This window comes from Balaenoptera ricei, chromosome 2 (assembly GCF_028023285.1).
Source record: "Balaenoptera ricei isolate mBalRic1 chromosome 2, mBalRic1.hap2, whole genome shotgun sequence".
NCBI classification, from domain to species: domain Eukaryota; kingdom Metazoa; phylum Chordata; class Mammalia; order Artiodactyla; family Balaenopteridae; genus Balaenoptera; species Balaenoptera ricei.
The window spans coordinates 174,328,375-174,340,646 of NC_082640.1; the positions used below are offsets into that span (position 1 = coordinate 174,328,375).

The following is a 12,272-nucleotide window of genomic DNA, read 5'->3' on the forward strand; positions in this document are numbered from 1 at the left end:
AGATGGTAAATTTTGTGTGTGTTTTACAATAAAAAATGTTGAAAAGAGTTACATGCCATATGATCCCATTTATATAAACATAGGTGAAATAACACAGTAATATAATAACAGACATGGAGAACAGATCAGTGGTAGGAGTTGGGGGGAACGGGGAGGAGGTGTGGCAAGAAAGGTACAGCATAGGGGGCCTTGTGGCGATGCAGTGGTTCTGTATCTTGATTGTGGTTACGTGAAGTGGCTTATGTGGTAAAACCGTAAAGTACGAAACAAACACAGGCAAAGACGAGTACCTGTCAAACCAGTGAAATCTGAATAAACTCTGTGGATTGTACCAGCACCGATTCCCTGGCTGTGCTCCTGTCTGCGGCACTACCACTGGGGGGAGCTGGGTGAAGGGTGCACAAAACCTCCCTGTGTATTTTTTTTCCCAACTTCTTGTGAGTCTGTAAGTATTTCAAAATAAATAACAAACAAGCAAAAATCTCAAAAAATCGAAATGCATGATACGTATACCAGCATTTTAAACCCAATATTCTACCCAATGCTCTTCTGAATTCCTCAAAGAAGAAAACAAATTTAACTATTTACCACCTTCTTCTAAAGGTCTACCTTTGAAATAATCCTTTAATCACGCTGAGAAACCTACTATAAGAGAAATTACCCCTGTGAGTTACACATCAGACTTAGATACCAGAATTTATTACATCAGTAATTCAAAAAGTTACATGGCTGTGGACAGAGGTATATACGTAACAATCACAGCCTAAGAGGAAGTGAGGGTAAGCAAGAAGAAATAAGTTGTAATGTATGAAGAAGTACTTCAGCATCAATGAGAAACACCAGCCACTCTCTAAAGGCCAACCCTGTCGTGATGAACCAAAAACTTAAAAATAAAACAAAACCAAAAATAGTTATCCACTAGTTTTCTGAAAACAAGAATCTTTCAACCTTTCTCCTGACGCTGCTGGGGTTTTGCATACTCCCATTATATTCATTAGAAAGAAATTCATTGAATTCAGTACAAGATTCTCTATAATGGAAACTTTGCAGGAATATTAGCACCAACGCATGTCCCTAACTTGATACTAAAAATCAAGGTTTCAACACTGAGGTTACCTTTCTGAGAAAATTAACTTTACATCTGATCATGAGTGACGATTAGACATTTGGACATTTATCAGAGAAGTAATGTTAACTTGGTCTCTGGACACTGCTATGAGAACTCTATCCTCATAGAATTGCAGAATATGGTAAACTTAGAACATACATACCATGCACTCTAAGAGTCTTGCTCATTCACAAAACATAGAAACAAACAAAAACAAGCTAAAAACACAGAACCATGCTGAGTCGGTCACTCAGAGAAAGAAGATTTATTACCCGAAGACCTATTTTCGTAATTCTTCATGTGGTCTTGCAGACTCAGTGGCTAAAAGTGCAACACCTACTTCCATTTTTCCCTGCAGGTTACTGTTTTCATATATGAAATCACTGAGGTCAGCCTGAGGAACAGTTCCAGTTCTTTTAGGAAAGGACACTCAAGGGAAGTCAAAACAGCTGAGCCTTTGACAGCCCAGGTGAGGCATGACCATCACCAGACAGCGCTGCCCAGAGCAGAGTCACCCCAAATACCTGACGGTCCCCCCACACAACCTGCCTTAGTGGAGGAGGGGATGCCACCTGGCCTGGAGCTTTGCACTGCCACGCAGACCTTAGCTAATCCAAAGCTTCCATGCTGCAGATGAAGAAACCAAGGCCCAGAAAGGTCACACCTGTGAGAAGAGGCTGGACGAGTCTGGGCTCTCTCCCCCTCACACTTTCAACAAAACCAAAAAGTGAAGCAATTCCTGAATAGCTGAGAGCTGCACTGTCCAATTCAGTAGCCATGGTATGAGGCTATCAAGCACCTGAAAGTGGCTCGTCTGAATTGAGATGAGCTATAAGTATAAAATATACACGAGATGTCAAAGTCTTTGTATGGAAAAAAAAGAAGGCAAAATATCTCATTAATTTGTTTAAATTGATTACATGTTGAAATGTTAATGTTCTGATATACTAGGTTAAACAAAATACATTATCAAAATTAGTTTCACCTCTTTCTTTTCACTTTTTTTTTTTAGAAATTTTATTCCTGCTTTTATTTATTTATTTATTTATTTTTGGCTGTGTTGGGTCTTCGTTTCTGTGCGAGGGCTTTCTCTAGTTGCGGCAAGCGGGGGCCACTCTTCATCACGGTGCGCGGGCCTCTCATTATCACGGCCTCTCTTGTTGCGGAGCACAGGCTCCAGACGCACAGGCTCAGTAATTGTGGCTCACGGGCCTAGTTGCTCCGCGGCATGTGGGATCTTCCCAGACCAGGGCTCGAACCCGTGTCCCCTGCATTGGCAAGCAGATTCTCAACCACTGCGCCACCAGGGAAGCCCCTCTTTTCACTTTTTTAACGTGACTACCAGAAAGTGTGAAGTTACATTATGTGACTTGAATTATATTTCTGTTGGTCAATGCTGTCTTGAAGAGTATAAATCTGGAAAATACTATGGAGTCACTTAGAACGACTACTGTATAAATGCTAGTTAATAATTATTTTATAGTATTCCTAAAAAGGCAAGTATTTTTCAAATAATCTGTTGGTCTGTACATTGCCAAGAAAACAAAAAGACAGTCTTAAACACACACAAAAATGGGAGGAGGGAGAGCAGGGGATTAGTAACAAAATTACTAATCAGAAGCAACCTACAAAAGGAAAAATGAAAATTACTTCCTCTGGAAAGAAATTCAACCCTCAGAGTGTATGGACTAAAGGAGGGGATGGCAGTCAACTGCTTTAAAATCTCTAAGGGGAAGAAACAGTCTTTTCTCCCAGGTCAGTTACTTCATGTGTGTTCGACATTTTGATGTTTGTACAGTGTTTCTAAGCTACTGATAAATAGCTTACACCTACAAACAAATAACCCATGAAGACGTGAAAACAAATTCTAGAAGGAAAAGGCAGAGCATCTCGACCGAGAGGCGCCTTACCTGGGCTGACGACCACCCAGCCGCCCCGCTCCTGCTGGTGCATCCACGCTCTCCAGCCTCGGGCGCCCTTCTCCCCAGCCCTGGGCTCTCCACTGTCCCAAAAGGGCTCAAAGAATTCTACCTGTTCAGGTTGAAAATAGAGAGGTTAGGCTACCTTGAACAAAACTGCTAAGTCACTGGGCAAAATCAGTGCTGACTGGCATTAAGAGGGGCTTATGATTCTTGAAATCTTGCCTGTCATCAGTCGGGAGTAGATACACGATACACAAAAAAGAAAAAATAATTAGTGTGACAGGCAGCCACCAAGAGAGGCCCCCGTGACCCTCCCCTGCCTTGAGGTATTCACGCCCTTGAGTGTGGGCTGGGCCCAGAGGCTTCTCCTAACAAACAGAATATGGCACAAGGCGATGGGATGACACTTCTGAGGTTAGGTTACAGAAAGACCGGCCAAAGCCACCACAAGGCACCTGCAGCTGGGTAGGAGAGGGACGATTTGCCGGTTCTGACCCTGGTAGGCCAGTCTGACCAGGGACAGTGGCATTGCCAGTTCCCTGAATGCCACTGGGCCCCCTAACTGATACCTGAAGTCATGTTGCTTTCAAGACCTTTTGAGGGGAAGGAGATTCAAAGTCTTTTTTTTTTTTTTTAATAGAATTACAGTTGATTTACAATATTATATTACTAAAGTTTCAACAGGACAGACTGTGAGCTCTTGAGGTCAGGACCACATCTCAATTACAGTAAATTCCCAGCACCTGGCACTGTGCCCAACACACAGGAGGGACTCAATAAATGTTTGCTGGGAGACAGCTGAACATGGCTGGCACCCGGTGAACAAACAGGCCTGCAGGGTAAAGCCTGGCCCCTCCCTCAGTCATCTGGCCACCAGGCCTGCAGCGTGTGGCGGCAGTTTGGCGGCAGCACTTCCCTATGGAACAAACGTGAACACTTCCATGAACAGGAAACTGGACATGTCATCACCTGGCAATCAGGACTTTAAAAGTGAGCCAGTAGGGACTTCCCTGGTGGTGCAGTGGTTAAGACTCCGCGCTCCCAATGCAGGGGCCTGGGTTCGATCCCTGGTCAGGGAACTAGATCTCACATGCCGCAACTAAGAGATTGCATGCCACAACTAAGAAGCCCGTGACCTGCAGCTAAAGGAGCTGGCAAGCTGCAACTAAGGAGACCCAGTGCAACCAAATAAATAAACAAATATTAAAAAAAAAAAAAAAAAGTGAGCCAGCAACCTGTTCAACGAAAGCTTTTGCAAGAAACCTCTTGAAGCAGAACGAGCAGGCTTCAAAGGGCAGGAGCGGCAGGATGCCCCAGCCCGAGCCCCCGCCTGCATCAGGAGAGACACAGGAGGGCCAGGCCCTGTGCTCCGAGCGCGGACAGCCACCTCGGCCAGGGGAACCGGGAGGACTACACTCCCTCTTTACAGGATTCGCTCTTATAAAAGGGATGGCAGAAGCGCAGTCAAGAAAAGAAGGTTTAAAAACAAAAAAAAAAAAAAAAAAAAAGGTTTGTTTTTTCTTTAAGTGTGATGAATGGTTATAACCAATTCATTTATTCCACAGAAACACAGACCGGTAACCCCAGACTCTGCCTGTTTCCTGTTGTACTACTCTGTTTGTGGGAACAATGTCTCTCAGTTACAAAGGTATGGAATGTCATTAAATAAAAGTTTCAAAGTTGTCATACACATGCTTTGAAATTACAGACCTCTTATTCACTGGGTGCCCACCACCTTCAGCTCTGTGCCAACAAGCACTGGTCCCTACCGTGTGCTGGGAACACGTATTAAGTTGAGGTGTGGTCATGCCCTCAAGAGTATTTAAAGCCTCAAGTGCGTGGGCCAGTCCTGGGTGATGCTTCTGTCCTGGGCAGCGCCCCCCAAGCCCATCAGCAACTGCTCCCACCCCAGAGGGTGTCAGCAAAGGGGTGGGGGTGAGGGCAATTCTGATCCTGACCCCCAGCACACACCCCAGGCTCCGCAGAGAGGCTAAGAACCACTTCTGCGGCACAGCAGGTTCTTCAAACAGAAAAACGTGTCTTAAAATAGCTTATCTGGCTTATTATACTAATAATCAGTTATACCAATACTAACCAATATTCTTTAACCCAATTTTGTCTAGGAAAAAAAGGTTAAAATAAGGATGATAAAAAGTCTTTACAGGCAGTTCATGAAAGCTCCACAAGATGGAGACCGTAGCCTGTCACGAAAGACCTTTGAAAGTTCACCATAAATTCAGATGTCCAATCCATCTCCCATCAGACCCTCTTTGCTGAGTAGAAAACTGAGTTTTTTTGAGTGGAAAAAGGGAAAACAAGGTTTTCTTACTTGGATAGTTCTATGGTGAGTTTTTTTTATTGCTTCACATCACAAATATTGGCAATGTTCACTCATCTTCTAAATGACTCTCCCCACCCCCAGCCCTACCCGCCCCCAGTTAGGATCGGTGTTGACAAAGCACCATCATGTAATTTCACTTGCAACTCCAGCAAAGATTTTAGGTGGTGGAAAGGTTAACCAGGGGAGAGACACGAGACCCAGATTAGAATGCACAGAGGCAGGAGAGAGGACCACAGTTTAAAAGGCATGACAACTGCTTGCCTGGAGGGCGGGGGCAACTAGCATTTAAACACGGGCAGTAAGTAAGGGGAAAAAAAGGAACATAAGTGAGTCTTTATATTTGGGGAGGTGGAGGGATCGTCTTTCCTCTCTCCATGTTTCACTACTTTCATTATGGAATTTTCCTTGGATTGCCAGAATATTTCTGAGGAACAATCCTCAACAGGACTGATGTAAAGGAGGATATAAATATTTTAAAAATACGACCACCACCTCCCATTATCCACACACCCCCACGAAAGAGGGAGAGGGGGAGGGAGAGAGATGGAGACGGGGTGGGGGGACTCAAGCAGGACTTGCACCTGTCCTTTGGTAGGCAGGTCTTTCACACTGTCGGGTTTGAAGAAGGTGAAGTCAACCATGGCCTGGAACAGAGAGATGGCCTTCTCGGAGTGACCAGCCTGCCGCAGAAAGTGGCACTGTTGAAGAAAGAGGGCTGCAGGCAGGGAGAGCAAAGGGGAAGAACCCTGGTTAACACCCAAAAAGGGAGAGAACATAACTTCTACAAACATGCAGTTCAACACCCAGAACATCTTTTCCCTGAAATTAGTGACTGTTAATATTTTCAAAGCTGTGAGACGTACATGTCCTGATTTTAAAGGACTCAAATAGTATTGCAATCAAAGTACATTCTCATTTTTATGTGAAACTATCACCGAGTACGAATAGTAACAATAAAATAAGGCAAGAGGATGGTCTGAATATTGGTTATCAAATACTCAAAGCTCATTAATATGAGAAAAATTCTAGGAAAAGGATGGTGTCGTAGATTTTTTATCAGAAAGCAAAGATCTGTACTCAACTGATCACTAGATGGCATTATTCACCAGCAATTTTCATTGTGTACTCAGTCCGCTGTAAACAAATCAGGGTTCCATGTTTGCAAATTTCAGTTCATTTTAACTGTGGTACAATTCCATCTACTAAATACCATTAAGCTATTTGAGCTCATCACAAAGGATATCAAACACGAGACTCTTTAAGTCAGTGGAGTAAATGCTTATTATTTCTAGAGCAATATATTTCTATCTTTAGAAATTAGTAGCACTATTCGATAGCAGGGATTTGATCAAATAAACGCCTGCTACATTGCTGGACACTGAGCTAGACTCACCATATATTATCTCAGCTGACATGCGCAACAATCAGGTACAGCAGGTATTGTACTATTGCTGCTGAGGGAGAAACTAGAGCTCAAACAGGTTAAGGAACCTATCCAAGGTCACACCAGAACCCATGAAGGGCAAACTCAGGATTCAAGTCAAGAGTGATACTCTCCAGCTCCTGCATAACATGCAGCCTCCCGTGTCTCATTACTGGACAAAATTTATATTCTAGTCTCCTTCAGGACCTGCCAAAAATGGTAACAGTATAATAACACCAAAAACCTACATCTATCAGTGATTTCCAGCCAGTCAGGGCATCCCACAAACAGTAGTGCCTCAGACCCTATAATGGGTCAGATGAGCAGTGCAGGTATCTCAATAGATAAGGCCACCAACAGCCAAAGCAGTTAAGAGACTTGACTACATTTACCTGATTAATAAGTAGAAAAGTTGGAACTTCTAGTCTGGTGATATTTTCTGAACCCTACTGGCTCTAATGCCCCACCACCAAGAAGTTGGAGGGGGAGAACCTGTTATCAAAAGGAGTCACAATACCTTTTTAAAAAATCAGTTTTATCGATTTAGACATTCCTAAAATAAACCAAAAATAAATCTTCATTTTCAACGTAGCCAAAAGGAAGTACAGCTCCTCCCGCGTAAGAGGATCTGGTCATCATCTCCTTACCAAACATGGCCTCCTCGGTGCCAGGCAGCTCAGGGTGGGACAAGATGCTGCCGTCCTTAACAGCAGACAAAGTACTCAAGCATTTTCCATAAAGACTCTGAATTTTTGATATGGAAAAGGTGCTAAACTGGCTCTGGCAAAATAAAAGGTATTTCTGCCAAAGGGCTGTGTTGTTGGGATGTAAAAATATCAGTTTCTGCCACTCTTTGACCAGAGTGGAGGGCTCCCAGAACTCGGTGCAGAGCTGCAGCTTGGCGAGCTTCAGGTCCACGCTGCTCGGGTTGCTTTCCACGGCCCGTTCCAGAATGGCCAGCTTCTTCTCCAGAACCAGCCTCAGGGACCGCTTCCGCTTTTCCTGCTCTCCTTCCTCAATGGCGTACAGGCCCGGACTTCTCATGACCTCGTCCTCAACAACAAAAACACCAATTTACAAATGCAAATGGAAGTGGGGGACCCTCAGGATTTCAAGGTTGCTTGTAGAGTGACTTATAAGCCCCAAAGGGTTTCTCACCTCTCAAAATGAATTGTTATTCAGACATGTTTGATCTCGTGTTTAGTTCACCTAATTTACCTATCCACTCTGTCATTTTAAACTTAGATTTTTGTATCAATAGCTAGCATGCAATGTCTTGAAAACCTTTTCTGAAGAGCCAGTTTTACCAATAACACAGCCAAATGTAGGACAAATATGATAATTATATAAGTGGTTCAAAAAGATAAGTGGGACGAAGACAAATCCATGTGTTCCAGAAGGGGAGCACTTAGCTCTAACTACGTCATTCCACGGGCAGCCCCTCTTTGCAATTCTGTGCACTGCGCACGTTCTGTCTGTATTTCAGGAACGCCTTCCCCCGCCTGGTTAGCATCTACTGTTCTTTCACGATTCTGTTCAAGTCTCACCATCCCTTGGAAGCCATTTCTTACTCCCCAGTGGCAAGTCACCCCCTCATTCCATCCCCAAATTAGATGTTATAGCATTTATTACCCCAGATTGCATTTATCCTTCCTCACTGGGTTTTGAGTAAACTCAAGGCAAGGGCTGAATTCTAGTTATCTTTAGAGGCCCGGCACCAGGGTTCCTCCTAGGAGCTCAAAAATCACTGCAGAGTAAATCAGTGCCCCAAATTAAGACCGTCATTCTAAGGTAAGAGAACTGGGACAGCGATACTTACCTGAAAAGCAACAAATGCCATCCACAGCTGAACATCCCGAGGATTCTCCCATACCCTCCTGTTAAACTCCTCCACCTTGGCCTTGAGAAGCACGTTCTCTCTGTTGGGCTGTGAATCTGGCTGCTTGGATTCTTGCTCTGAAGGACCCCGGCCTTGTAACCACTGCGTGGTGGCTTCATCATAAATCCCCAGAGGGTTCAACCAGGTGGTAACAGGGGCAACCACGTCCTCTGCACCCTTCACTGGGATAAATGAGATCGACTCCGATGAGGCAGGCTCAGTTTTACTGCTAATGGCAACTCCGTCAATGTTCATTAATCCCACACTCTTCTTTGTAAAGTAGCGCTCGACATGCTTGTGTGACCGCTTCTTTTCTGTGGAAGTCCCCTCCCAAGATATACACTGCTTCTTAGGGTTAATGCCAAGGCAGGAGTCTCCTTTCCTCTTGTATCTTATATTTGAAAAAGAAAACAAGTTACTGAGAGAACATGTGCCCTGGATCCAAATGACTGAAGGCCCAGCAGACACACTCTTGTTCTGCAAGTTAACTGCATATATTCAAATTCACCTTCCCTTCAAATTGCTTCTATTTAGAGACGTACGAGGATTAGCTGTTAACTTTTTCTGCCTGTTTGACTTATTCCTCTAACATGACTCTTTGTTTACGTCTCATGAATTTAAGATCATGCCTGTCTTCCAGTTCTTAGTAACTTATTTCTCCTGCAGCTTTGTACAGCACTGTCCCATACATTATGTCATCTGAACATCACAATCATGTGTGACAGGCAAGGCGGAAATCATCTCCTCTTTTACACCATTCCTACATGAGGACGCTGAGACCTCAGGTGATGCTAGGTCATCTGTGTCTCCTAGACCAGTCCCTTTTTCTCAGTACTGCCCTGTGTCCCTACTTAAGATAACAGAGAGGTCTAAGATTCTTTTTTTAATCCTGAAACAAAGTATGTCAAATAAAATTACATGTGGCTATTTTCGACGCTGCAGGAAGAGAGGCTGCGTTCTGAAATGCTTTTACGGATCATGTAGGCGTCCCCAGAGTTAAACACAAGACTACTGAATACGTGCACAAAAGCTAAGGAAAACTGTGCACACTTTTCTGTATGTATGTTATACAAACAACCCAATTAAAAAATGGGCAAAAGATCTGAACAGAAATGTCACAAAAGATATGAATGACCAATAGGCACATAAAAAAGTGGTCAACATCATTAGTCATCAAGGAAAAGCAATTAAAACCACAGTGAGATACAGCACAGGCCCACCAGACAGCTACAATTAAAAGGACTGGCAATACCAAATGCTGGCAAATGATCCGTGGAGTAACCGGGACTCTCATGTGCTGTTGGTGGGAATGTAAACTGGTACAATCACTTTGGGAAAAGGTCTGGCAGTTTCTTAAAAGAACTAAACACAGACCTTACCCTATGACCTAGCAATTCTGTTCCTAGGTATTTACCCAAGAAAAAGGAAACCACATGTCTACACAAAGAGCTGTGCACAAATGTTCTCAGCAGCTTTATTCATAACAGCCAAATACTGGAAAAAGTCCAGGTGTCCATCAATAGAAGAATGGATAAACAAATGGCGGTATGGCCATTGATGGAATACTCCCACCAGGAAAGAGGAACAAACTACCGATAAATGCCACAGCATGGATGAAACTCAAAAACATTATGCCGAGTGAAAGGAGCCAGACACAATGGAGCACATACTATATGATTCCATTTATATGAAATTCTAGAATAGACCATACTAATTGATGGTGGAAAAAAATTAGAATGGTAATCTTCTCTAGGGAGGTGGGGTGTGGACTGAGTGGAAAGGAGCCTGGGGAAACTTCTTGGGGTCATAGTAATGTCCTCTATTTTTCATAGATGTCTGGGTTACACAGGTATACGCATTTGTCAAAACTCAGCAGATAAAGATGTGGATTATTACACTGTAAGTAAATTTTAAATCAAAAGAAAAAAATAAGCAAATCTTGAACTCTAGCTAATGATATGCACATTGAAGTATTTAGGGGGCAGTGTACTGATTTCTGCAATTTACTTTGAAACGCATCCAAAAATTAAGATGGGTGGGTAGATAGCCGAACGGACACATATATGTGACAAGGCAAGCACAGAAACCTTAACGGTAGAACGTAGGGCATGGTTATGTGAGTGTTCACTGTAAAATTCTTTCGACTTTGGCTGTATTTTTTAATTTTTTCACAATAAAATGCTGTGGAGAGAAAAAAGCAAGAGAGAGGTGCTGCCATCTTCTGTCAACGCCCAGAGAGCTTCTCTCCCACCTCATCCTGGTCCAGCTCCATCACCTCCTTTCCTTCCTCACTGTCAACAGAGACCTGAGAAGCTCTCTGCTTGCCTGTGCCTCCCTCACTGCTCCAGCGTGGTGAATTCCACTTTGGGGGAATAGTTTCTCTCACACACACAAGTTTTCTCTCAAACCCTTTCTCTTTATCCTCTCTCCCAGTTCCTCCTGGATTACCTCTGGATAATCTCTCTCCTTTCCATTTATGAGTCAAACAACTTTAGCAAAGGGGTGATGAGATAAAATAGGCTAAAATAGCTCTATATAAGCCTTTCATCCCCTAAGAAACAAATTTTAAGTTAAAAACTAGTTTTCTTTTCCTTAATTACTATTTTCTTTTATTTTCACTAAAAAGGAACAATATTTTAGATATTCAATCTCTTAAAAAATGTTTTCTGACTTTAAAACTGCATTTTATAAAACTGATTTTAATAGCTTCCTTTTGTAACAAATTTGATGAAAATGATAAAGGAGAAAAAAATGCTACTGGCCTACATTATTAAGTATCAGCTTTCAGATAATGTGCATATGCATATATTCATATATACACACACACACACACACACATCCTTTTTTAAAATAGCTGATATATAGCTTCAGGCTTTCCTCCCTACTTTTAAGCATTTCCCCATACCATTAGTTTTAGAAAATACAATTTTTATTGGCTCCAAACTGGTTCATTGGAAGAGTGTGTCATAATTTATTTAACCATTTCCCTACTGTTGGATATTTAGGTTCTATATAATTTATCACTTATCATAGAACCTTAATAATTGGACAGGACCTAGGATTAATGCAATAGTTCCCCAAATAAAGGCACTTTTACTATAAAATCCTTACCAAATAATCAGCTAGTCTTCACTTGAATAATTCCAGAAGTAGGGACCCCCACTGTGTTTGGAGGTTCAGTGAGTGATATCACATGTATTTAATTTAAATAAATTCAGATATAGGCACTAAGTCACCTCCCCAAAAAAAAGAGAGAGAGAGAAAGAAAGAAAGAGTGAAAGAAATGAAAAGAAAAGAAAGAGGGAAAGGGTTTGGGAAGAGAATATGTTTAAATCAAACACCCAGTTCTGCCCTGAATCCACTCAGTGGGTCTGAGCCCCCGAGTAAGCTGGGCTGGGCAATATGAATTTACCTTTCCTTTGCTGAATTCAATTCACACATGCCTTCTCAGTGTCTGACTGCCTAGGTCCAAATTCCAACTCCATCATTTACTAACTGGGTGACCATGATCAAGCTTTAAAAAACAAACAAACAAACAAACAAACTGTGCCTCAGTTTCCCTGTCTGTAAAACAGGGATAATAACAGTACCTTATGTCA

The 12,272-nt window shown here is 42.6% G+C and overlaps 1 protein-coding gene across 3 annotated transcripts in view; it reads right to left on the reverse strand.

The window, feature by feature from the left end:
• NRDE2 (NRDE-2, necessary for RNA interference, domain containing) overlaps positions 1-12,272 on the reverse strand; it is a 47,270-nt gene that overhangs the window by 14,051 nt on the left and 20,947 nt on the right. For all 3 annotated transcript variants that reach the window (XR_009500979.1, XR_009500980.1, XM_059914816.1), the window contains exons 5-8: positions 8,614-9,064; positions 7,442-7,847; positions 5,953-6,086; positions 3,019-3,139 (exon numbers count right to left, since the gene is read on the reverse strand). Coding sequence is in view for 1 of the 3 variants with exons in the window: in XM_059914816.1 (XP_059770799.1) it covers positions 3,019-3,139; positions 5,953-6,086; positions 7,442-7,847; positions 8,614-9,064 (1,112 nt within the window). In the remaining 2 variants the exon portion in view is untranslated. The remainder of the gene's footprint in view (positions 1-3,018; positions 3,140-5,952; positions 6,087-7,441; positions 7,848-8,613; positions 9,065-12,272) is intronic.